Source organism: Rhinatrema bivittatum, chromosome 14 (genome assembly GCF_901001135.1).
Source record: "Rhinatrema bivittatum chromosome 14, aRhiBiv1.1, whole genome shotgun sequence".
NCBI classification, from domain to species: Eukaryota; Metazoa; Chordata; class Amphibia; order Gymnophiona; family Rhinatrematidae; genus Rhinatrema; species Rhinatrema bivittatum.
In genome coordinates, this window is record NC_042628.1 from 24,499,429 (window position 1) to 24,526,985 (window position 27,557).

At 41.6% G+C, this 27,557-nt stretch overlaps 1 protein-coding gene across 3 annotated transcripts in view; it reads left to right on the plus strand.

Moving 5' to 3' along the window:
- Positions 1-27,557, plus strand: part of LOC115075854 (apolipophorins) — a 68,367-nt gene that overhangs the window by 14,368 nt on the left and 26,442 nt on the right. For all 3 annotated transcript variants that reach the window (XM_029576711.1, XM_029576713.1, XM_029576712.1), the window contains 11 exons: positions 1,542-1,731; positions 5,926-6,053; positions 6,990-7,093; positions 10,748-10,913; positions 12,450-12,632; positions 13,882-14,034; positions 19,392-19,536; positions 21,862-22,020; positions 23,735-23,853; positions 25,033-25,314; positions 26,849-27,004. In XM_029576711.1, coding sequence (XP_029432571.1) covers positions 1,542-1,731; positions 5,926-6,053; positions 6,990-7,093; positions 10,748-10,913; positions 12,450-12,632; positions 13,882-14,034; positions 19,392-19,536; positions 21,862-22,020; positions 23,735-23,853; positions 25,033-25,314; positions 26,849-27,004 — 1,785 coding nt within the window. The remainder of the gene's footprint in view (positions 1-1,541; positions 1,732-5,925; positions 6,054-6,989; positions 7,094-10,747; positions 10,914-12,449; positions 12,633-13,881; positions 14,035-19,391; positions 19,537-21,861; positions 22,021-23,734; positions 23,854-25,032; positions 25,315-26,848; positions 27,005-27,557) is intronic.

Here is a 27,557-nt window from a genome sequence, read left to right on the forward strand (position 1 = left end):
TTTTCAGAATCAATACCCTTATTGCTATATCAAAAATAACCAGTTAAATCATTAACCTCCTGGGTCTTTTCATTCCAAAATTCATATCATGCCAAAGGGTCATAACACGACGTTTGAAGAAGGGAAGGTTCAGAGGAAATAACTGGAGCCTTCTGCTTTCAGGTGGTGAGGGGCGGGTTCCTATCCCTAGAGGGGAAACGCACGCTTCGAGGCCCTACTGGTGGGGACAATGCAATATCGCCTTGCTTCTTTAAGAACCAGTCCATACCAGGCATCTAGTGCTCAAGATGCACGTTTACCTTCAAAATATCAAAACAGAGGGTCACTGATTTCAAACAAAATCACAGCGCCTATGCATTCCATCCAGGACAGAGGCAAACGTTTTCACCATGATTCACTTCTTCTAGAGGATTAAAAGAGTAAATTGAAAGGGATTTCCAGACTGAGCTCTGAAAGATTCAATGGGTAAGAGCGAGAGTGGGAGGTGACTGGAGAACAAGTGGCATCTCAGTAGAAAAGGGGGCTCTCTGGTCCTTATTTGCTATCAGATACCATGTTGTTACATTCATGCTTGTGGCGCTATTAGTACTGGACTCTGCCAGGCTCCAGGTGCCATCTATTGAATCGGCATAATTGTGTCACACTTTTCCACCTGGGTGTGATGTGTGCTGTGTTTCAAAGTAATAATGCCTCTTTAGCAGAGACGGTCGGCCAAGTCCATAAATAACCGTGGGATACCAAGAGAGTCGCTTATGATCATTTCCAGTAAAAGAGGGGAGTTGTGAGTGCCGCAGCTCTACAGACTGCGGGATGTATGGAGTTTTTCACATGCTCCCAACCCCCCCCCCCCCCCCCCCGAAATTCCTTTCTGATAAAATCGCCGTGAAGTGCAGTTAGCCTCTTCCTGTTGTATCCTTTCAGTGCAAACAAGAGAGGACCCGCAAAGCTAAATGCTCATTGGGACACGATGTGCATTTATCATGTTGCAGGAATATTGTTTCATTCCGCCCAGTGACTGTGCTGGACGAGCGTTCCGCGATGCCTGCAGCTGAATATTCCGCAGTCCAGGGGACTCTTAGCTACGGACTCGTTCCATCCAAATGCTGCATGCAAGACTGGTTTGCTTCTCTGTCGGAGTCCAGTGTGGAACGGTTCAAATTTACTTTGTTATCCTTCTCTCCTTGAATCAAAACTGTTCACGAGACACGTATAATTCAACAGCTGGGAAACTGAAGGAGCCTTTTATGATCTTTCTGATGGAACTGATGCTAGTTATATAATCTTTAACAGTTGGAAAAATACAAATAAAAGTAGCATTAAGAAGTGAAAGGCCACAAATATAGCCAAGATAAATATTTAAATTGGTTAAACATGGAGCTTTAGAAATGGGAAACTTTTTTTTTTTTTTTTTTTGCAAATCATTTGGTTGAAGGCTCAGAACTGAAACCCAGTTTGAAAGGTGCACTGGTGCGCTAAAGAGTGTTTGTGCTTTTAATAACAGCAAACAAAGATTGCACAGAGCTTATTTCTGTTTTTCTTAGGCCCAGCAGCAGCTCCTGGAGTCCAAGTTGGAATGCATACAGAGCTTTCAGCATGGAATACCAGTTCGGACCGCGTGCACTGAATCCCACCTCCTCACACCCTTCTCCAAGAAGGGGAACGGTGCCAGGACACAGACACGCTCCTCACTCACACTTCTTAAAACGGAGACTACGCTGTCCCATTGGAAAGGTCAGTGGATGCTTTGCCAATGTATTCTTGGCTTAAGAAGGTATTTTTGCTTTTAAATCTGTAGATGAGAGGCACGAAGGGGTGAAAAAAATGGAAGGGATGAACTCTGCTAAAGCTGTGAACTATATTAGGTTGGTCTTGTCAAGCAGCATCTTAACTTGGTCTATTGAAAGCCAGCTAGATTGAAATGTATAAGCATCTTGGTGAAAAATTCTAAAAAAAAAAAAAAAAAAAAAAAATTAAAATTTTTTTTTTTTTTTTAACTTTGTATTTGGAAAGTTTTCTCGGGTCCCTTCTCCCTGTTTGCTTGATGGTGTATCAGACTGAGGAGGTGTTCTGGAAGTGCAGTCACTCCATTGGGCCCATGTGGTGAATTCTAACAATGACTTCTTATGCAATGCTACTGCAAAACTATGAAAGGAAAATTATTTTTTGAAAAGCTAGTGCTTTCTCCTGAGGGTATATAGCGCTGGGAAAATGAGCTGTGGATCCGCAGAAGCCCGTTTTAATGTGCCAGCTTTCAGATCATCCATGCCGTAAGTCAAACACAGAATAGGTGATCAGGCGCTGTGTAGTTTAACCCAGAGTCTTCCAAAAAGCAAAAAGAATGTGCTTGAAAGTGTCCTGTTCAGATAAAAAAAAATATAATTCTCTTACAAAATGCTGCAGTGTCACTGTTCCTGCCACTGCCAAAAAAAAATCTGCACTTCCTCCACTTCTGCTACAGCTGCTCTCACCAGTAAATCGGGTTAATTTAGTGATAACCGTGCCAACATTTCCAAAATAAGCAATGAGACCTCCAAGTAAAACCAAAGAATTCTTGGATACCAAAAAGGCATCCAAATAATTGTAATAGCTGCAGTTAGCGCGCGCGTGCATGTGTGCGTATGTGTACATGTGTATATATACATCTGAATTTAGATGTTTGTCTGTGCTTAGAGTCTCGAGAGAATTTGGAAATAGTTTAGCAGAACCTCACTCTCCATCTTGGCAAGAGTAATACAATAGGATTAAAATACTAAACTGCTTCTTTTAGATCAGATGGGCAGGGAGATCAGATAAGTGGGCATGGAAAACATGATCCATGGTGATGATGACAGTCCCAATGTTGCTGACAAGTTGTGGGTGATGTCATCCCTGCCAATCGTGGGTCACATTGTATGCATTCTGGAAAGAGTCGTCGTAATTTCCCAGCCTGAAACTCTTGTGGCTTCTGGAAGAGAAATCTGTAACTGTTTTGGTGGAGCAGGAGAATAACAGGAGAGTGGCTCTTGTGAGCATGCATGTGCTTGCAAAGGCTGTAGTTTCACAAACACATTGTTGATTGCTCTGGTGCCCGTCATTTTTTTCTGCATCACGGAGTCTGTTCAGCTCAGCAATTAGCATGAGTGACTTTTTCTTGTTGGCCTGAAGGCGCCTACAGTCTTATCCAGTGCCATACATAATATAGCAGAACCAAACTCGAGCGCCACACTGTCAGGAATGTTGCCACTCCTGCTGCTGCTATGGAAAATCCCGCAGTGGCTTAAGCTCGTTTGACAGACGACTGCAGTCTCTTAGGTCTTAATGATGTTTGCTGTGTCCCGCAGTGCTGTCAGCTTCAGTTTGTTGGACCACCAGGTGGTCTCTCCGAGGCCCCAGTGAGGAATCTACCAGGTTCTGTGGCAGTCCTGACAATGGCCATTCTTTCAGCGAATGCCTGCTTCAGGAGAAAAAAATGTGCAGTCCATTCAGTAATTATTTCACAGAGTTGGCTTGTCATGGCTGACTATATTCTGAGTTTTAAAACACTGAAAGCAAACACAGCACTTGGTTTTGTTTAAAAACTGTGGTCACCTTAGCTCTTGTTTTCTATTGGTGATTTCATGGGAGCCACCTCAGCTGATATTAGGACACCAATAAACATAACTGTTAGGTATTGCAGACCCCTGCCCTCTAAAGCAAGGTCATTCAAATGTCAAATGAGCTCAGGAGAAATCCCTAGATAAATCCAGTTCTGCAGTCAAGCCATTTTTTGCTGCAGCTGTAATATTCTCTTCACTGTATTCCCACCCCTCCAACTCAGATCTGCAGAGTCAATAGCCAGAAAGTACAAGTCAGTGAATTCATTTGCTAGACCCAACATAGAGAGTGACCGTGAGGTCTTCAACTCTCTCTTTGTTCTTGAAATAGTTTTAGCGTTCCAATATCTTCACTTGCAGGGACCTGTTGGCATTGCCCACATAAATGTGAGAGCAGGAATAAATTATCTACAAGTGGTGTGATGATGGGAGTCTCGTCTCTTGTTTTGTGCCTTGTACCTGAAATAGTGTCCACATTCGACAGCTGTGTGCATACTGAACATGTACCACACACCAAATGACCATGTTCAGGTGCAGCTGACTTAAGGGGACCATAGATAAAGTGGAAGAGTTTACCACAGCTGTAATAGTTCACTCTCTTGAGTACGCCGCATAAGGTCTCTCTTGAAAAATGTTGCAGAAATGGAGTAAACGCCAGTGTTGGTTGATAATGCACCTGATATCATGGCTCTAGTTGAAAAAGGTATGACACATCTGGCAGCCACTACTAAGTCTCGGCCAACGTAGTGCTCTCCCCTCCCACTGCCAGCATTTTATATGCCCTTTCAGTTTACTTTAGTTCAGTCAATGCTGTGCCAGTCTGGCAGCGCTGGGTCATGAACCAGGGCTCTTAACCCTGCAAGCCCTATGAGCCCTAAATCCAGCCACTAGGTGTCACTATTACACCGTGACTCCTTCCCTCCCAGGGGCTGTGAGCGTTACCCCTGCAGCATGACCAGAGCTGGGTATTGAACCCGGATTCCTCCACATGGCACAGTGTAGTGCTGCCCTCTAGTGCCCCTGGTAAAGCTCGATGAATACATGGTAAGCCCTGGCAATAGATCTTCTGCCTGCACATGGCGTCCTCCAGAGTGGAGCAAACTCCCTGCAATCAGAAGAAACTGTAGAATACAATGTTTTCCTACCAATTAAACACTGCAGATTTATGTGTGAGCATTACTCTCTCTTCCCCCCCCCTCCCCCCCCCCCCACCCAGATCAAATTTTTGTGAAGAAAAATAGAAAACAAATTAGATTATTTTAGAGGGCTGCATGGTTAGAGTTGGATGGGATCATCACAGTCTCATACCCCTTCCTTACACACTGTTTTGGTTTTTTTTTAATTTGAATACAGGAGTCTCTTAAGAACATTCTCTTTGTTTATTTTGAGGCTCCCTGGTTAACGCTACCAAGCTAGATTTCCTGCTCTGAATTAGATTTACAATTTCTGGTGTGGGGATTCAGCTTCCTTTCAGGTTTTATCTGCAGCCAGGCTTTAAGACCATCGCAGGCTGTTCTAGGATTTTGACTTGTACAGAAATTGGTTAATATTAAAAAAAACAAACCAAAACCCAAAAACAAAAACACCCAACCCTACCCTTGGATGCAGCCTCAGTATAGGTTGCACTGGGTGTTTGATTCCCCTGTGCAACAGAGCTTTCCTCATCTTTCTGGCTGCTCCAATCCACTTTTCAGACTTACAGGCAATGAAACTAAACCAAACTTTGAAACTAACATGGAAATTGTGTTTTGGAATTTGATTGTTGGTGCAACCTAACCATTCTGGTGAATAAATTTGAACTTGATGGGTAGGTACTTTGATACTGCAAATTATTCACACCACTCGCCTTACTATTTTTAACTTAGATTGAATGGAACCTCACAATTAGGGAAATGTTATTTTTTGCCTGATAGCTTCCTCTTATTTTAGGCTGCGAATGCCATCAAAACTTTCCCCAATTAGATCTACAGTGCTGTGAGCCTTCATTCACAATTCCATTCTCTCCCCCAGTCATTGTGGTGACGGTGCTTGGTTAAGTGCCACAGACCATTGCTCTTTTCAGAATCTGATGCACATGCATTCCTGAAGCCTGCCCGGAGGTGTCTCTGCTGTCCAGGGGCTTGTATTCCTTCTATCCTGTCATGCTGCCTCTGCAGCCTAGTCTTTGCTGGCCTGATGAGTTGGGGATGGGTCCAGACCTCAAAGCGAGGTACCCCGTTCCCTCCCCTGCATGGCAACGTGCTGTGCTGCCATTGGCTCAAATGCAAACAAACTCTTTGTCCCCATGCTGTTCAGTGTCTTGCCAAGAGCCATTGAGAGTGATCTGTATCCATTACGTGTTTTGTCTTATCAGTGGACATCAGGGATTTCTATGTAAGCAGTTTGCTGTACGAAAAGGAAGAAACTGTGCTAAAATCCCAGGGAGAGGAGGTAGCTGAGACTCTCAGAAAGCTCTGCCTGGCACAGAGCACACACTTTGAGGTGAGAGATACTCATGGTTAAAATGGAAATCCTAGCAAAAGTTATAAAGAAAATGGTGCCATGACCATCTGTTGATGCAATGAATATTTTAACTGTAGTTCTGAATTCCCTTTCTGTGTTTAATCTACGTAACTGTGCTTTATTAAAACTAGGTAACTAGGTAATTGAGCAAGTTATGGTATTGTGGTCTCAGGCAAACAAAGATGAGAGTCTGTAACTACTGCCAGGTCCACATTCAAAAATTGGAAGAAGGATCCAACAGAACAAAATAGGATAACGCAGAAGCGTTGGCAAGTTAAATGTAAGACATTGATAAGACAGGCTAAGAGAGAATTTGAAAAGAAGTTGGCCGCAGAGGCAAAAACTCACAGTAAAAACTTTTTAAAAGTACAAAGTAACATCAATAATATGAGACAACATTAAAAAAAAAAAAAAGAATAAACAGAACAAATACCAAACAAAATACATCACAAACACTAAAAGTTTTAAATAAAAGAACAAAAGATGCAGAAAACAATGACCTAAAGCTACAGAAAGGCCTCGGAAAACAAGTTTATCTTAACCAGATTCCTAAAGTACAAATAACTGGTAGTCAGATGAGCCTCAACAGGCAAGTCATTCCAGGCACGAGGGGCACTACAAGAAAAAGCACATTTCCTGGTGCATACCAGCAAGTCTTCCTTAAAGACTGACTTAAGTGGTAGCCCACCACCGCTAGCCCATTAAATAGAAGAAAAGGCTAAAGCGCTTCAGGTGAAGAGCTGGGAAAATGAGAACATTTTACTTGTACTCCTAGATAAATTGTGGCACCTATTGGTGTCCATAGAGAAAGATGGTGCAGAAAGCCGATTATTGTTCGTAGATATGGTCATGAACTTGGTGTGTGCCTTACATTAACTTAGTGGGGGGTTTTTTGCATGTCTTCTCTTCTCCTAGACTACAGATCTCTTTATGATGCTGGTGTTCAAACTTCGACATCTATCTGCTGATGCTGTGATGGACCTATGGCAAACATCATCATTCAAATGCAGAGACAATCGGTAGGGTGATTTTTTACATAATGAAGAGCAGTGGCAGAAGACCAATGCATGTTTTTATACCTTATATTACTCCTCCAGTTATATGCACATTGTACAATCAATAATGAGAATGACTTGAATTCTTACAAAGGAAGATGGATTTAATAGATGTAGAGTTTTCCTATTTTGTTCATTTGTCTCATTGTATAGCTCACCTAGAAAGCCTTTGAAACAAGTTCAAAATGAGTCCTGGACTCCAGTGAGGCACAGTTGAGTGAAAAATGTACACGCAAGCCGAGTTCTGAGGAAATCTAGCCCTTCATAAATAAAAGGCCTTACCAAGGGCCTGATTTCACAACTTAATAACACAATGCTAATTTGCATTATTTTCATGCAAATCTAATCCTATTCGTCGTGTTTAATGAGGGCCCTGTTATGTGGTGATGACAATTGCTCATTCTTCATTGGCCTTTCTAGGAACCGGAATCTTGACTGTCATCATCCCCAACTGATATGTTAACTTTTTGCTACATTTCTTTGTGGTCAGTTGCTCCCCGTGCAGCTTGTGGATTGAATGTGGTAGGGTTTTCTGTAACGGATTCTTCTCTCGGGGGTAGTGTCTCCAGATGAGTTTGCTTTGCACAGTGCACACGATGAGAAGACTGAACCTTTCATTAGCCAGAACATGTTTGATTTGATCTCCGTCTTTCAGATTTACTGCGGATGCTTACCGCAATACGTGCATTCCTTCTGGATTATATCTTAATGGAGGCTTCTATTCTTGTGGCTCTTTTAACCCAGTTTTGTTTGGGAAAAGTTACTTTGGTTGACTAGTTGAACTTTTTCTGTGAGGTCGGAGAGAAGATGGGGGCACAGTCTAAAATTTGAATTGTATGTGTTCTTTTCGCTTTAACTTTTTCCAGATGTTTTTCCTAATTCCATTTCTGTATTACTCGAGGCATTTGTCATGGTTTCCCTCTGAATCAGTAAAGGGCAGATGTACTTAGCATGTTTTCACTGAGACAAAATGGGAGAAACTCCTTGGTGCACCTTTCTCTAACAATCCTACTGAGATGCAAACTAAAATATTTCTCTTACAAAGATAGTTTTAATTTCCTATCACGTTTTAATAGATTGGACATTCTATATTCTTGTAAATGCTATATAAATAAAGAAGATTCTTCTTGCATGCACCCCATGTGCCCTTGCAAAACACAAACTCATATTTGAAATTGCAGAATATTTAAATATATTTATGTTTGTAATTTAGTAGATATTGAGTCATGCATGTTCATTTTCTCAGCAAATTCCTATAGGTTTCCAACTCAGAATTTGTCCCAACTGTGGATATAGCATCATAAGCCTTTATTAATAAATAACCAAACTACATAAGAACATAATAATATGCCATACTGGGTCAGACCAAGGGTCCATCAAGCCCAGCATCCTGTTTCCAACAGAGGCCAAACCAGGCTACAAGAACCTGGCAATTACCCAAACACTAAGAAGATCCCATGCTACTGATGCAATTAATAGCAGTGGCTATTTTCTAAGTCAACTTGATTAATAGCAAGTAATGGATTTCTCCTCCAAGAACTTATTCAATCCTTTTTTAAACCCAACTATACTAACTGCACTAACCACATCCTCTAGCAACAAATTCCAGAGTTTAATTGTGTATTGAGTGAAAAAGAATTTTCTCCGATTAGTTTTAAATGTGCTACATGGCTGGTTAGGGTTTTCCCTCTGGGTCTATTTTTCCGGGTTTAAGATTTTAAGTAGTAGGAGCCTTGTGAGAGCCTGTACACCACCTAGGCTCAGGGCACAGGGAACCCTCTGCCTTGGGCTATGCAGGTTAGGGAAGACCTGCCCTCTAAACCTTCCACGAGGACGGAGGTGTCTGTGACTTGTGGCAGGGAGGAACGCCAGTGTTAAATTCAGTTGGGGATAAAAGACTTTTTGAGTTCGAGATCCAGAAGGAAGTTTTGGCTGCCCTTCCTTCCTGTTGTGAAGCAAAGAGAGCTGCTTGTTTCAAGGGGATTCCTCCCATCTGGGATCCAGAAAGAAGAAATAGAAACTGTTTAAGAACTAAAGAGATCCTTAAGATTTGCTAAGAGAAATCTAACATCACTGTCGTGTGGACACCCATTTGGTATTTGGTATCAGTGCCCATGGGGAAAGAGAGAAGGGTTTGATTTTTTTGACCATTCTAAAGAGACCCTGCCCACGGGGGAGCTCCCCTTAACCAAGCCCTGGAGAGTGAATGTTTCCTGGCCCCTGGTAGGTGAGCTCTGCAAGGATGGAGGGAAGAGGCTGTAAGACAAGAGAATTCCGTGGCGCTGCAATGTGAGTTTCTGTGCCATTCATCACCGTTGTTTGAACAGTAAAGACTTTCATTTTGGTCAGAAACTCAGTGATTTCCCCCCCAGAGCATTTGTTTATACTCACTGCACCCACCTTGAGGACAAATACCCTCTCCCAAGGGAACACAAATAAAAAAGGAACTGTGTAGAAAGATTAGATTGGAAGTAAATCTCCCTCCCACCTCCCCCCCATAATGGATCTAGTCCTGGGAGTGAGAGAAAGATTGTGAAAGAGCTCGCCGGTGAGTGGTTCCAGCCCTGAAGAGAAATGCATTCTTTTATGGCTCCACCCGTGCAGGACAGGCACACCGGGGTGGGTTACCTATGCATGTGTGCAAATTGTAGCACAGGTGTGCTAGTGTCTTCCCGGAGAGATGCAGTGTGCACAGCATAGGATCCTACATGTCCCTAATGTGTTAGAAAGCCTCTGCGTTTTTACATGGAAAAGTTTCTTACAGAAGTTTTTTCTTTTTTCTTTCTGCCCCTTGGATATCCAGGTCTAGACATGAGCTCAGATTTAGAACCCATTACCATTCAAGCTCATACTTTTTATGCTCAGATCTTCTTTTTTTATAATTTTTCCAGAATTCCATATACGACCAAAAGCTGAGACACCGACAGGTTCTTTCCCATGTTCAGCAAAGAAAATTAATGTAATACATTTGAGTCAGTTTTGCTTAGCTCTGTAATGATATAAGTACCCTCAATCAAAACAGCAGTAAGAAAGAGAGCGCTTTCCACCGCTGGCCCATCTCTTTGAAACTCGCTCCCGCCAGAACTCCGGCTTGAAAGATGCACAATCTCATTCAAAAAAGACTCAAAACCTGGTTGTTCACCCAAGCATTCCCTGACTCAGTAGAACAGTAGAGCCTCCTTTCACCATTGAATCTGGGAGTCTTCTCACCAGAATTAAACAACACCACTGACTTTGATGTTTAAATCAGCCTTTTTTCCAACAAATGTCATAGTATTCATGTGGCACGGTGCCCCACCCTCAGACACTGGGCCAGTTACCTTTAGTTAAGAGCCGGCTAACCGGAGAAAGTTGTTTCTCCCCATTTATTTTTCACCCTGTTTAACAGTGTTACTGATCCAAGTTCTTAGGCTTCCTTGTTTAATGTAATGCCTTGTTTGCGCAAATTGCTATGGTTTAATGTAAACCGAATTGATTTGTAACTTGTTACAAGAATATCGGTGTATGAGTCCTAAATAAATAAATAAATGATATTTCTACTAGGTTTGATCCAGTAGCAGGAAAAGTGACGTTAATATTCAGGCATTTTTAACTTATTCAAGTTTCTAATTGTTTCAGGCAGCCACTGGTAGATGCCCTACCATCCTGCGGTACTGAGGCCTGTGTGGGCCTAATGAAAGAGATCCTCTTGTCGAAGGAAGCGGAAGAGGACCAGATGGAGGCCTTCCTTTGGTCACTTGCATTCATTGCAGAGCCCACAGCTGGCATGCTTGCTTCTCTTGCTGTGAGAAAATTGTTTTATTTATAGGATGGAAATTTTGTTGCATGATAAGAATTTGTATAGATATAGATATAGGCCTCTTTTATCTGTCTATACACACACACACATACCTGTTAGCAATTTCCAAGTTATGCCCATAAGCGAGGCATCATTCTATGTCTACATTCTTGCCCATGGGTCAGAAGGTCAAATTTGATTTCAAAATGATTAGAAAAAATGGCTGAAATCTCATACCTCCCCCCCTGAGGTTATGGACGTTGCTTTATCAGAACTGTAAGCGGAGTGAGAAGGCTGACTAACTAAACGAGACAGCCTGTTTCTATAAGCATGTGGTCAGTGATACTGAGGAAATACCGAAAGACTTTACGTCCTCTTTAAGACTCCTTTATAAAATGTGTCTAGGGCCCTGTCTTCCTGCAGAGCGCTTTGCTTCATGGTCACGGTAGCCTAACCTTTTTCATAAGTAAACTAATTTGGAGCAGGAACGTTCAGCTTTCAGATGAAGAGCAGTAAAAACACTTATAAACACAAGCGGTGCTTGCCTCCCTCAGGAGAGTCTTAGTTTAGTAATGGACTCTTTCTGAGGTTCATCAGTCGGGTCATCAGCGAGGACCTGCCTGGAATGAAAGAGCACAGCTCTTCAGGAGGATGAGAGGGGGGAGCTGTTTGAGCACCAGTGTCGTCATTTACAAGCTACTCTGGGATTTCAAAGCCTGATCGAGAAACCTAAAACATGGTGGGTTCGGCGGCAGGAACTTATGGAACTATGACAGCATGTGTCTTCAGAGAGTTCTAGGCTTTTCTAGCCAATTTATTGTAAATTATTTACAGATTGCTGATCTATTCTGCTGCTCTTGGTCAGTGCAGAGATGAGATTCACATCCAGATCATTTTACTTCAGGGCTAGAGAAGCTCCTGAGTTTACACGCCATTAAATGCAATGAGTTGGAGAAAAATACATTTTCAAGTATCAGAACAGATCTACAGTATTATGATCCACGGTGTGAATAAGGAGAATGCTTTAGCTGTGAATTGTTTGCAGTGAAAATAAGAGGAATATCATTTGTACAATTCCTTGATGATGATCATGAAGTGCAAACCACTGAGAGTGTTAGAGGGTGACCTCGCCTGACGATTCCCAGATCAGATATAATAAGCCTCCATTTATTTTGCTGATGTCCCTGCTGGATTTCTGGAGAACTGAACCTCTAAGCAACTACTTTAAGAAACGAGAAGGTTACTAACCAAGCCAGAGGTAAGAAAGTAAGTAATGAAGCCATCCTCACATGATCTGTATTTCTGTAGAGCCTGCTCCATAGAATTAGACTATCTCCATGCTTGTTGTCATTTACTGGAAGACAAGATGTGTCCTTCATAGAATCAGGCAAACCATGGCATTCTCTACTCTAATATAAATATACTCATATTTGAAAAATGTCCTGCTATTTTTCAGGACTAAGCTAAACTAATTTCTGATGTCTGGTTTACTTAATGATTTTGGCCAACCAGTGACATGTGGTCTTGTTTTTGTGGTTACAGCCCTTGCTGCAGTTACCAGAAGCAGGTCAGGGTATATTTTTAGGGATCACTGCACTGGTCCATAACTTCTGTTCAACTCGCAGTGATTGCACCCTGGTACCTGAGTTGGAAGCAGTAATGAAGGTCCTGCAAGGTTATTTGGGGAAAAATTGCACCATGCAAGAACCTGAGCAGATTACCAAGGTACAGTATTGGTGGCGGTCAAGATCATGCAGAGTAACTCAGACGAGAACAATATTCAACGCATTTCTGTTCCCCCTTTCATCCCATTGACAAAAATGGAGTTGCTTGAATTATGGGTTGCATGAATTCATGGAAAATCTAAGTTGGGAATACACTATTGACCATCTTGGCACAATCATATGGGAAGCAAAAAGGGTTCATTAGCCATACATAAGTGGATCAATTTTCAATAAAAACCGCCTAAAGGTTTATGGACAATTGGTACTTTTATGTCCAAAACTACCCTGCTGATTTCTCTTTCCAAATTAGCTTGAACTTAAGCATGTAGAAAGGTACAAGCATACCTTGCACCTGCTATTTCTTTAGATGCCTTTAGTGTGGGGAACTCCATGCATATGTTTGGAAATTCAGTTACAGACACGTAGTTTACCCCCAGCTACCTAAACACATCCACGGCAATGCTGCCAGCAGGGAAAGAAGCGGCCGCATTTGGTCCAGGCCACCAACAGAAACAGAGGCTGCCATTACTGCTGGAGGGAGGTGGAATGAGAAGAGGGAAAAGAGGCTGGAGGAAGGAAGGTAGAAGGAGAAGAGATTAAAGGTAGGATGGGGAGCCAAAAAAGCCCCCAATAAAATAGAAGAAATGAGAGAGACTGCGCATAACTTATGGAAAATGGGGAGGGGGTGGAGAAGGGTGGTGAAGTAGCATGCGGGGAGTAAGGGGAGGTAGAGATGCTCTCAAGAATCAAAATACAGATTTTGACAAGTTTGCTAATTTATCAAAAAATTGTTTAAATAGTAGTCAGAAGGATATTCATGGTGCAGGCTCCATTCTCCATCTAGACTAGGCATACAGGTGCTAAACTATGCCTAACCACCCAACAGCAGTGTCATCCAAACTGTACAAATGTCTATCATCCCAAACGCCTAAAGTCTCAACACATACTGCTTTTTTCCCCTGAGTAAGAAGAGTTATGAGTACATGACACTTTTTGGTATCCTCGTTTTCTCCTTGAAGCAGGTCTGCTGTTGTGATTGAAACATGTCTGGACTTGATATGCCTTTGTGGGAAACTTTATGGGAAGATTATTAGAAGGAACTTTGGGTCTTCTATAGCAACGGTGTGACGGTCTCTGCTTCCAGACCATATGAAGTGACATTGGAAGGCAGGAGGGGAATGTAGCCGCTCTTGCATTATGTTCTTCTGCACATGTGTGGGTTTTTTTGTTTTTTTGTTTTAATTTTCCAGCTGAATGTGGTGTTAAAGGCCATTGGGAATGCAGGACTGGCTGCAGCTTCTCTAGCTCCTGTTCTTAGTTCTTGTGCACGCCTTAAAAGCAATCCTTCTGCAATACGAGTGGCTGCCATTGAAGCTTTCCGACGCATTCCTTGCTCAGCAGATGTAAGTTCAGACATTTCCATGTTTTCTTTCCTTTTTTTTTTTTTTAATCTCCTGTAATAGACATATTGAGTAAAATATACCAATAATGCCTCTCTTAGTTTCTCTGTAAGGTAAAGTTTTATTGGGGGTATTAGGGAGGACACTAGCAAGTGCACAATTTTACCGGGAGTGCTCTTGGGAACATTTAGGGTTTGATTTTCAAAACAACTTACGGGCATAAAACCCTGCTTAGGTGTAAGTGGTGTTTTGAAAATCACACGGGGGGCCAGTATATTTAAAACTGCATACAACTCTGTTTTACACGTACGTTTACGCATAGTGAGAAGAGGAATTCAGAGGAAGTGGAGTTGGGGAGGCATTGTGAATTACACATGCACTTTTTGATTTTTTTTTCTTTTGTTTTTATCATTTTCAAATTATTAAATAAAAAATACATTGATCTAGATCCAAACCATAGATCATGAAAAGAAAAATAACATAACAATAAGATGATAGACTCTTATGATCTCAAAGTATGTAGACCAGTAGACGGGGAACATTCCAATAGGAACACAAGAAAACTAACCAAGGCCTATGCAAACCAACCTAAGAACTGACTGGAGAAATCTCCTGAGCTGCTCAGGGTCATAAAAAGTATATTTAGTGTCACCTAATATTACATTACACATTTATTTATTTATTTACCAGGTTTTCTAGACCGTCGTTTTAGTAAAACCTTTCACAACGGTTTACAAATTTAAGAAAAATAAATTAATCTTTGAATAAAAATAGTTAAGAGCATACATATTAATACAATAAAACATATTTTACAATCAAAACAAATAAATAAAAACAATATAAAATAGATAAGAAGAACAGCATAAAAGAATAAGAATAATAAAAATCACTCAACCATGTTGTAAACTCTTTTAAACAACCAGGTTTTCAGATTCTGTTTAAAATTTTTAAAATCCGATTGTATTCTTAGCTCGGGTGGCATTTCATTCAATGTTCTTGGCCTGCTAAAGAGATTGCTCTGTCTCGCACTGATGTTAGTTTGTCCGTATTAACAGAAGGTAGAGTCGGAAGGCCTTTGTTTGCTGATCTCATCTCAGGTTTCTTTGTGGGATGTGTAATCGTATTGTAGCTTTCAACCTGTCATTTTATTCGCCAAAAATTACTTTATGTAGCGTACATAATGTTTTAAACAGAATGTGTGATTCGATTGGTAGCAATTGTAGAGTTATTAGAGCAGGTGTTGTGTTAATTTTTCTTTTTTCCCATCAGTATTCTCGCGGCAGCATTTTGTAAAAGTTGTAATGACCTGGTTGTTGAAGCTGGCAGGCCTAGGAACAACACCTAGGAACAAGGTGTTGCAGTAATCAGTACTTGCAAAGATTAGTGACTGCATGTTTGTTCTAAAGTCATTTTGTTTTAAAAGTGGTTTTAGTCGCCTTTTGTCATTAGTTTTAAATACCCTTCCTTAATTTTCTTTGATATGTGTTTTTTTTAAAACTTAAATCCGGTTCAATTATTATACCTAAATCACGTACTTTGTCTGTGGGCATGACTTTGGAGTTGTCATTTAATACTAATGGAGGTAGTGTCTCAGATGAGTATTTTCTTTCTAATAGGATCATTTCTGTTTTATTTATGTTTAACACAAGTTTCATCTGTATTAAAAGTTGATTAATTATTGATAGGTACATGGCAATTCATTTATGTTTTTTCGATTGAATCATTTATTGGAATTAAAATCTGTGTGTCATCGGCATACATATAGTAATTAAAGCTGAGTCCGGCTAACAGGTGGCAAAATGGTAACATATAAATGTTAAAAAGGGTCGCCGAAAGTGCTGATCCTTGTGGGTCTCCAGTCCTTAGTTTAATCTTGTCTGGTGTGATATGGAACTCTCTCCCGTCAGAACTCAGATTAGTGCAATGCCCCATTATATTTAAAAAAAGACTCAAGACTTGGCTATTCAACCAAGCATTCTCATAACTTCAGCCAGTTGAAATCCCTTCCAATGATCTCTTCATTGGTTACCCCCTAAAGAACTCTCATGTCATTTACTCATCTTTATGCAGTCTAAAATCAAAAACCTAGCCTTATGCCGAACATCTGTTCTCCAGCCTTCACTAGACTCCGTAACTTTTACGTTATGTTATTAACCCCATATATCTGTATCCAAGTTCTAACTACCTGTTCTTTGTGAGACATCAACTTGTCATTGTTATTGTTTAGAATGTAAACCGAATTGATTAGTAATTCTGTTACTAGAAAATCGGTATATAAAAGTGCTAAATAAATAAATAAATATTATTAATTTTAACTCTATATGATTGGTCAGAGAGATAGGATGTGAACCATTGTAGTGGTAATTGTTCAATGCTGATTTCAGACATTCTTTCAAGTAATATGGAATGGTTAACCGTATCAAATGCAGCAGATAAGTCTAAAAGTATTAAAATATATCTCTGCCCATTATCAAATCCTTTTAAAATTGTGTCGGTTAATGAGATTAAAAGTGCTTCTTTATTAAAATTTGTCCGAGGGCGTGATTATAGGAACGTTAAAAGAAAATGGGCTCCCAATGCAAATACCTTCTGTCTGTTTGGGAAAAAAAAGCCTACGTCTTTGCTGGGTGGTCTTGGACATATCAGGAAATACAGCCACTTTATCACCTAGAAAAAAAAGCTATCTTTAAATTCAAACAATTTCTTAAGTGTCCAGTCTTTATCGGCCTCCAGCCCAAAGATCACAAGCAATGTAGTGCTACTCACAGAAGATCCCTCCTGAGAGTCGTGAGTTGGAGATGGCAAATTATTATCTTCAGCAGTTGTTGATCCTTTGGCAGGACTGAATGTAACAGGATCTATGCCACTTTTAATAGGAGGTTAGAAAACTTTAAAATAAAAAAAGGAATAGCATCAGAGGCAAGTTTTAATATTGCAACACAAAACTTCTTTAGTATGTCCAAGGCTGAAATTGAGGGAACTAGGGGGAAATTTAAAAAATGCACATTAAAGCATTGGGGCAGATTTTTAAAAAAGTACACACGCGCGTACTTTTGTTCGCGCACCCGGCGCAAACGAGCACTCCGGATTTTAACAGATATGCTCATAGCCGCACGTATCTTTTAAAATCCAGGGTCGGGCTGCGCAAAATCGGCAGCTTGCGCGCGCTGAGCCGCGCAGCCTGCCTCCATTCCCTCCCACCTCCCCCCACCTTCCCCTACCTAACCCACCCCCCAACCCTATCTAAACCCCCCTACCTTTATTATAAGAGTTACGCCTGCCCCAGCCAGCTGCCGGTGCGCGATTCCCCGGCCCGGGAGCAGTTTCGGAGGCCTCGGCCATGCCCCCGAAACGCCCCCGGGTTGGAACCACTGAGAAATGCTAAAAATTCAAAAGGAGCAGAAACTGCACTTTTAAGCCCCCCCCCCCCCCTCCTCCCCCAGTCTCTGAAGTCTGACTGTGGTTGGCAAAGTAAGAATCCAAACTTACCTAAAAAACCAAGGCTGGGATTGGACGGTTGGCTCCTTTCCTATTCTTTCCCACCAGTTCAGCAAACTCCCAGACCAAAATCTGAAGGTAGGGGCATGCCCCTTTCATGTGCACCTTAGGCGTGACCAATTTATAACAGCAGGCACCCTCTAGAGGAGGGACAACAGGCTTCAATGCAGTACAGGTCTTTCCATCCCTCAGCAGTGCAATTCATGCAGGCCATCACTTCTGGGTTCAGGCTCTCCCACACGTTCTGATTTAAAAAGTGTGCATGTAAGGCACCTCTGACAAGTTAGGCTCTGCTTGGAGCAGGTGCAACCTTGTGCAAAGCACTTTCTGCATGTACTCGGCCCGAGGATTTTCAGTGTCAAGCTCAGCAAGAAGGCAAGATGTTGCCGATTTTACGGAGTTGTTGTGAATAGCACAAATCTTATGGGTAAACTGGCTGGATTAAATGGGGGCATTTTTGTTTCTGTTTTTTTAATGCTTGGCTAACTACTTGTTGGTCTAGTGAATATTCTGAAACTTCTGATATTCAGAATGCACATGCAAGCATGCTGACTGATTCTCTAGCAATAGTAGGACCTTGTGGATCTGTTTTCAAACACCTGCTGAAGGGGTAAGATAGCTGAGCACTTCTACCTGGTTATCTTAGGCTGGAATTTTCAGGTTCAGCTAACCAGCTAGATTAGCAATAGAAAATGCACCTAACTCCAGCCAGAAAAAAAATGCACCTGGCTAGAATTAGGGCATCCATTTGAGCAGAGAAATTTATCTGGTGAGCGCTGATTGACTAAAACAAAAACCATACCGATAACGCTTTTGGTCCTTTCACTTCAAGAGCAGATACATTTCTATGCCTTTTGATTTATGAAGCCTACATTTAGCCAGTCAGAAGGGGGCAGATTTTTTTTTTTTTTTTACCTGGTTAGATTTATCTAGAAAATTTCCAAAGTTAGCTGAATAAATCTTTTGAAAATCCACCCCACAGTAAACTTGCAGAATGTTTTTTTTTTTAAATGTTGAATTATTCCAGTTCTGTTAAAAAAAAAAAAAAAAAAAAATCTGTTTCCTATGATGCAAAACCAAGACAACTAATTTGTAGTATAAAAGGTCCCACATTCAATCACAATTTTTTTTTTTAATTTTGCTTTTGTGGCAGAAAGTAAATTGGTTAAAGCAGGCAGATGGGAAAAATCCAGGAGTCAGGGGAGCAGAGAGAGCCTGGATTGCATCCAACGGCTAAGTTCTTCCTTTCAGTGCCAATCCGAAGCTCTTTTCAGTTGCATGACTTAAAACAAAAACCTATCGTAAGTCAAAGAATTGTCCATTGCATCTGAAACTTTGAAAGTAAAAAAAAAAAAAAAGCCAAGCATATTTTAAACTCCCTCCCACGTTCATCTAGGACTTGACACATGGCCCAGCTGTCTAGAAGTTCTAAGGCAGGGGTAAAACTTGCATGGATTTACAGCCTCTGGAAGAAACAGAATTAATACGCTAAAAGGAAAAAATATGTCTGTACTCTTTCTAAGAAATAAAATATTTCCATCATTAATCAGCCATTTGCAAAACAGTTTCACTAGACAATTTTGTAATTGAGGGCGAATTACAGTAAAAATGTCAACCCTGCTTATCTATTAGAAAAAAGTATTTCCCCTTCAAGACCAGTTCTGAGCTGTCTCTTGTATTTGGTAGGTTATGTTGAACTGTCAGGAACTGCCACATAGTTCGCCCTCTACATAATATTTTGCCAAATGTCTCAAGGTGATGCTTTAAGGGGTGCGTCAGTCCATGTTTATATTTTACAGTTAACAAATGTCTAAATATCTTGGGTGTTCTTTGCATAATATCATTTCCTCTGTGCCTGCTAGCGCACTGTGTTGGTTCAGCTGTACCAAGCGACAGAAGAGAATGCCGAGCTAAGAATTTCTTCATATTACACTGCCTTGAAATGCCCAAGTGAAGATCTCTTTAACAAAGTGCAGCAGACTTTACGGGACGAGACATCCAGCCAAGGTCAGGAAAAAGCTACTTAAATACCATAATGGGGTTTAAAAAAAAAAAAAAAAAATCTTTTGCGGCCTCTGTCTTCCATTCTCTTTCCCCTCAGATGAAATGTGCGATGAACTAGGAAGCTTTATCAGTCCAGGGGCTGCGGGGACAGATCCCTGGAGGGGCATCCTCGGCTCCGCTTTTCAGCCGGCAGGGGCCGCCCTCTTTCCCTTCCCGTGCCCGAGTGTACCACTTTCAAGATGTTTCCAGGCCTAGCCAGCCTCAGTGCGTGGGGGCTCTGAAGCTGAAACTCCTGCATCAGAGCTTCCAGCTCGTAGCACCAAGGCCTGAAACGCGGGGCTGCCTAAAATTTGTAAGGCTTTGAGGCCAAACCTTGTGCCCACGTTTAGTAAGCCATGTGCGATTCTGGTACCAAGCATAATATGCCAATAAGCCCAGTAGCAAAATAGCACGCGTATTTTTTCCTTGGACAGTTTTTTTTTTTACAAAAACTGTAGACCTTATTGAGGAGTTTGCGAAATGTATTTATTTACTGAAAAGGTTTTATATACCGCACTCTGCAAGAAAATTGTTTAGGGTGTTTGTGAAGTGTGTTTCATATGTGGTTTAACTATGCGTTCATATCTAATGGGCTGCTTTGCATAATTTTGCATCACAGTTTCTCATTAGCAATGAATTTGCATTAAAATTTGCAAAAAGCAAAACCATGCATGAAAAGTAGCTATTTACAAAGTAACTGCTACCTTGTGTGCATAAAAATGGCAAATAGCATGCGTGTAAATTTGCAATTGGCCATTCTTACCCATGTAATCATGTTTTGCAAAGCCTACTGCATTTTAGTTTGTCGGCCGCATAGAATGAATATTCGCGTTTTGCTTATTATCTTCTTGGTTTTAAAAAGGCAACAAGGTTATCTTGTCATAAGGGGTTCAAACTGGTTTTATTTACCCTCCCCCGCCCCCCCACCCCAGAAATCCATAAATGTCTCTCCGCTTTGACTAGATTGCAAACTCCAAGGAGTCGGGATGGTCCATTAAGTGTCTCTGTAGAGCGCTGCATCCATCCAGCATGTGCTATAGAAGATGTTACAAACTCTGCACGTTACCCCCACCCATTTTAAGTGGAAGGCGAGAATATGAAATGTGCTAGCTCTTTCCATTAAAAAATGAAGTCTTCCAATGGGTTAAGAATGTGGTAACCAGGCACAAATTACAGTAACTGTTAGAAACGAGGCCTCTTCTGATTTCTAACCCATGCCGGCTGGCTTGGGGAAGCATTCAGTAAAAGGCAGTGAGGGGTACAACAAAACCGTGGTGTGTGTGAGTTTTATGCCTTTTAATTGTGAACAGTCACATGTGGAGTTAATGCTTCCACTGACACTAGGCAGAATGCCAAAACGTCCATCAGGGTCAGTGATTTACTCCCATGTTATGCGAGCTGAGCTTGGTTTTTGGTGCTCTGGCTAGGACACGGCACTTTAATTCCCTAGAAATGTCCTGATTTGTGGACTCAGCTAGGTCCTATGTTCGTACCTCCCAAGTCTTTTGGAAAAAATCCTACTCAATCATTCTTGTTCCCAAAGCGACCAGATTTTTAGTTTGTAATAGCACTAAATCCGCACTGGACAGAGTACTGACTCTCATTTCGTACCTCACTATAAATACCCCTGTCCAGATCCAGAAGGCAAAAAATAATCAGTACCTGAAAGCGAGTTATTAGGGCTTTGCCATGCCAGCAACTGGGAGCTATAATCCAAAAACCTAGTTCCTGCCCAGCTTTACATTTGCGCTTCCATGCCTGCGGAATTCAAACCAGCAGCATGCTGAACGTTAAACTTCTGGGCCATGATTAAATTTTGCAAATAATAGGATGCCGCCCCAAACGAGAATGTAAAGTAAATCAATTTTCTGAAAGCATGAGTCAATAAAGTGGATACTTTCTGTGCTACTTATGGAATAAGAAGGCAGACCCGTGCATTGACAGCCAGCAGAGTGAGCGTCTGGCAGCCTCCTGTCACAGCTTTGGCCCCTAGCACTGTAGAGGTTTATCTTTCTAATGGCATGAGCACATGAGGTTAGGAGGTTTCATGTTGGATAAAGATAGCAAATTGCTATTCAACTATTTTTTTGTGCATGAGATTTCAACACCAGAATGGGGGTTTGTCATTAAGAAATTGAGTAGAATTCAAGGAATAGGCTGCTCCGTATCATCTGCACACTCTCACCACTTTGTGACTTTTTTTTTGTCCAGCTAAAGCAATGAGCTCAGGAAGTAAAATATGAACTTCTAGAACATTTTTCTAACCCTGGGGTTGTTTTCAAATTTCAGTGGGTTCCTTTGTCTGGAGTCATTTATCTCAGCTCCTGGAGACCGATGACCCCCTGAAGGCACATCTCCGAGACGCTCTTCCTGGTGACATCCTCAGCAAAGAGTTTGATTGGCAGACCTGGAAGCATTCCTCATTTTCGGATACCACCTTCTACACAGGTACCGGAGCTGTAATTCTGACTCGTGTGTGCAGCACAGCTAGGTTTTTGTCCCTCCGTGCCTGATCGCTAATTTTGTCAAGCAGCTAAAGGCAGAGATTGCCGGGGTGTATGGAAGACCACGTGGCAATGTCGAGGCTTTGGGTGCATCACGTGTCAGCTTCAGTGTATGGATATTTAAAGAATGACAGCATGGAATTGGCGTCAAGTAAGGATAAGATTATCCAGCACGGGAAAAGGTACAGAAAAGGGTTTTGAATATTATCCTTCCCATAAATAACACAGTAATTTCCATTAAAGCACCTTATTGATACTTTTTACTGGAAAATTACATTTTTAAGCAAAACTAAACAAGCTACAGGAGAGTGGCCTACAACTTTTAAACGTTTAGTTGGGACGTGGGCACATAAAGTAAGGAGTTATGCGTGTGTCAGCCGTGTGTGCAGGATTTTTCTTTTCAGCTCCTAAAAATACCTATAGCAACCTGATTTTCAAAGCCAACTTGAATGCGTATCTTCTGTTTGACCGTGAAAAGAAGGTTGCACATGCTGGAAACGACCCCCATAACACTGCAGTTAGGTGTGCTAGGCCTAATTTACACCTGTAGGTAATGTTATCTAGGCAGGTTTCTCGCTACTAGCATTCCTTATGCCTTAACAGAATGTGCTTTCTCATTTCGAGCCATCTATGTTATTGGGACACGGGAAGAGGAGGGCAGGTGATGCAGGTAGTAATCCCTATCCAGGCCCTGCTTCACAGGTTGATGCACAGCGTGCTGAAGGTTTTTTTCCACAGCAAGCAGACTTGATACTAATTTCCTCTGGGCAGATATACTGCTTTTTCTTGGACCTTCAGCGCCTCTAGACAGTGCATCAGCTTCCTTTAAATACCCCATATATCAGGGTGATCATTGCTTAACCAACCTGTATGGACCTCTGTCAGGCTATTTGGAATTCTGGTGGTAATGAGCTTCCTGATTTTTTTTCTTTGGATAGAGAATGATGGGGATAATTTTGTACTGTGATTGTTTTGAACCATGTCAAGAATGTATATTTTTCCTTTTCAAAGATTTTGAAACTAAAATGGAGTCTACGCCTAGAAAGGGTGAATTTGTAATTTTTGAAGCCTGTCAGGTTTATTTAAACACAGAATTCACAGGCAACAGGTATCCGCTTTCTTACATCCAGTGCAGGCTTTGTCAGAGTGTGGGATCAGGACGGTCCTCTTATGTTCAGATCCGATCATGTGTCAGTTTGACCATCGTAGATGAACCCAGTGCAGTTCAAAGTACTTATAAGCAAGTCAGATATTTCAGAGCAGAGCAGGGACTGCTAAGTCACATACTCTTACGAATCGGACAGCTTAGGTCAGGATTCAGGCTCCGCACCATGAATCTATTCAGCTTTCCAGGTGCTGGGTAGATATCAAGTTTCTGGGATCCGTGTTCCAATGACCGCCTTTCAATGTCTGAGGGCCAATCCCATACCTCGGGTGTGTGGTTACTGGACCTGGTATTGGGTTCAGTATATTTCTCTTGGGTTGCCTTATGAGTTCACTGGATTTGATTTGGATTTAATTACCTTTCCAAATTCGAGTTCAAGGTGAGTTACATTCAGGTACGCTAGGGCATGACAAAAGCTGCATCCAAAGAGCCTGTGTGGACAGATGGTCTGATAGCATTTGAAAGTCTTGCAGTCTGCTCTTTTGCTTTCCAGAGTCTGGTGGTGCAAATATAGAATCATCGCTGATCTTTACCCCGGCGTCTTTTATCCCACGGTCAGCAGTGGCCAATCTGACCATATATGTGCTGGGTCGAGCTATAAATTTACTAGAGGTAAGTTTAATAATCATTTTTTTTTCCAGTGGTAGTTGCCACGCATATGTAGTTTCTGGTTTGCTAAATACCTCAACAGAAACATAGTTTTGATGGAAAGGGGACGAGAAGGGTAGAGTCCAGCAGATACCTCAGCCTCTTATTTCATGAAATCCTACAGCTCATCCGCGAGTCCCTTCTCTGAGGTCTTGTAACGTGACCAACATTTTCTTTGCATTTCACTTGCTCGGCGTCTCGAGACAGATTGCTATGTGCAGGAGGTTTACTGTGTATGTTTGCTCTTCCTGTTGAGAAATGTTTTAGTACTGTGAGATGCTTTTAAGCCAGGTAATTTAGGAGCATTGCTGAAAGTTGCATGGTTACTGCCAAAGCTGTTCAGCTGTCTGAGCCACTGCCCATATTTGCTCATCTGGAGTTACTGCAAAAGAATTCCTGCAAAGCTCAGGGCACCCGCCATAAATTATTCTACTCCGTGACTCTGCAAGTGATGAAAAGAGAAGCTGTAGAATACCGCAGCTAGAACTGTCTAAAGACGTCATAAAATGGGGCTGCCCCTTCCTTTATTTCAACAGTCACGTGACTACTGACTGCCAAAGTAATCAATCAGGTTTTTATAGGACTTCTGGACTTATCCAAGTTATTCTGACATCACAAAATTACAGATATCCTTTATTGACAAGTAGGCTGGAACTAAAGAGGTTCCCAAAAAAAAAAATATATATTGTAGAGTTTCATTAGTGAAAATGTAAAGAGCTATAGAGAGAGCCAAGATTTTACAATTCCAGTCCCACATTTGTTAATCATCAGTTCTGCATCATGTGCAGCTGAGCGTCTCCAGCTGTTAGTGGCAAGAGATCAGGATGGGTTAACAAAGCTCCTGCTTGCCCCCAAAAAAGCCTGATAGAACAGCTGTCCTCAGACCACAAAAGACTTTGGAGATAATTTCGAAAAGGATTTACGCGCATAAAAGTAACACCTAGCGTAGAAATTTTCAGAAGTCCATTTACGCGCGTAAAACCTTTTGAAAATGACCTCCTTTGCGTCATCTTGCACAGCAAAACCGTACCCCAGGCAGTTTTGTCCGACTTGGCTGCTTTGTACATGGCAACCACATCGGAAGGCCATGCGGTGCTTCAGCCGGCATGCGCGTGAGGTCTAACGGCATGTTTCTTTCACCAGCTCGGCCTACGATTGGAAAATGCCGAGGCTCTTGTGCAGAAACTATTCGGTCACCGCTGGGCTGCTGCTAGTGAACACTTCTCCGTGAAAAACGAAGATGGAGATTTCAAGTCAGTCTCTCCGGCAGAGGCAGCCACCAAACCCAGCAAGAAGAAGCCTCTTTTAAAACCCTACGATCAACAGGAGCGCCTTGCTGCAAAACCCGACAAGCTCAAATCAAAAAAGGCAAAGCACATCTGCCCAAGCAGAAAATATAATAAAATGAATGAGCTGGAGCAAAAGGTACTGTGGCTGAATCCATTTAATCCTTTTTCAGGATTAAATTAATCATCTCTTTTATTTGTTGAACAGATGACCCGTGGGCTTGCCAAATCATACAGAGTGACCACATCAACCTTGCCTTTATCTTTTGTGTCAATAACTTTAGAACTAGACTTAGAGTTTGAGCACAAGACCCACACCCCGTAGTGCGCACTCATTGCTCACGTTTTCACTTTGCACCAAATGTATGCCATGCGCCTAATGTGCACTGTTTCGGATTTGCACCTGGACATCGATTGGTATCACTTGCAGAGGTCTGGTAGCTGAACTGGTGCTAGAGAAAACTGGAGTCTCTTAACCTGTTGAGATTTGAAGAAGAAACTTGTGGGGTTTTGATAGCTCACATAGGTACTGCAGTGCCTTTATTTGCCGAACCTTTAAAAAGAATCACAGCCTAACAAAGATGCGCAGCCGCTCGCATGTTATAAAATCCAGGGTCGGCGCGTGCAAGGGGGTGTGCACAATTGTGTAACTTGCGCGCGCCAAGCCGCACAGCCTGCCTCCGTTCCCTCCGCCCCCCCCCTTACCTTTGTTGAAGAAGATACGCGCGTAACCCCCGAAAAGCTGCCCCTTTGTATGTTTAGGTTTTTGTTTGGGTTTTTTTTTACCTGCTGCTGTTTTCATTCCATCTCAGAGCTCTTTGGAGCTGCTGCTACCAGGCCCTGAATGCAAACCTACTTTGCCCTGCGCCTCTGTCCTCTTGCCATTAACACCACCTTATAACTGAGATCCCAAGTGAGTTTTGAGATTTGATAGGAATGCAATCTTCTGCATCTTACAGGATCTCATGTCTCTTGTTTTGTTTTTTTTTTCTAAGAATTTATTAGCACACTTGAAAGTAAGGAATGGATTGGAATAACTAGAGACAGATGCAGTTTGATTAGGAGGTGTGGATGCAACCCCACAAAGCTCTACTAATGCACCTCAATCCTGAGCTGTTTGAACCCTTGCCTGGCCTCCATTTAAAAAGGGCAGCTAATGCCAGCTTTTCCTGCGGGCTCGGAGATGTGGGCGAATGTCACTAAAGCACATCTTCACGGTTAATGGATTTACTGAGAGAGGGATGGCATTTGTCAGTACTAAACCTGTAAAAAAAAAAAATGTATTATCCATATTTGAAATATTTTGGATGACCTTTTGTTTAAGCTTGTATATAAATTAGGGGTGGGCAGAGTTAAAAATTGAATTTCAGTTTGTCTATTCATTTTTTGGCTTGCTTTTCGTTTTCATTGTTTTCAACATTTTCTTGATTTTGTTTTTATTTGTTTTCAGCAGATAATGCGTGCTATTTGCAGAAAACAAAAACAAACACTTTTTTTTTTTTTTTTTTTTGGCTGGTCAAATTCGGTTCATTTGAAACAAGCCGAAAATGAGCTCATTCATCCCATTCTACCCATTCATTTTAAATGAATGCTCATCCCTAATATAAATGCCATCCCTCTCTCCCTCCCCCCCCCCCCCCCATCTCATTTTTCTGTGCTGCTTTTCTCCTCAGGTCACTAAAGGGATGGGAAATAAAAAGGAACTGAAATGTGGACTCAGTCTGAAGGTCTTTGGCAATGAGCTTCATTTTTTGGACTGTGATGGAATGAGAGAGGAAGTGAAACGGCACTCCCTGAGCCTGGCTGAGCTGACTGTCAAGCTTCTAAAGGTAAAAGAGAACGCATTATCTATCAGTGTGGAGAAAACACTGTAACAAGGTTATTGTGCGCTCATATATGGCAATGGTGAATAGTTTTGAGCATTTTTTTTTTTTTAAATTAAATTAATTTGTTTTCACATGAATTGAGTGTTTATGAAAGCTGCCTATCTGACGGCGGTGGAAATTGAAGCCCTCACATAAAAGCTTCAGTGCCACATTCCTGGCCTCATCAGATCCAAACTAAAGCAGACATGTAAACTAAGTGACTGAATTATTATTAACCACGATATATGAAAGACACTTACATCTGTCAGAATTGACCGTTCATAATAGGCTTCATCGTGGGAGCAGTTTGTTTTATGACTCAGACTTATTTATAATCATCGGTCAGTTGAACATATATATTTTTTTGTTTTTTAAATTTTGCTTAGTGAATATAACATCTCAAAAAAATCACCGCTGCTTTATTGAATAGCTCTGAAGCCTTGGTTCTTAACACGCCCGACATGGGTCCATGTTTCAAACATAGCCGTTCTTTTTCAAGGGCTTAATCATAGCGTCT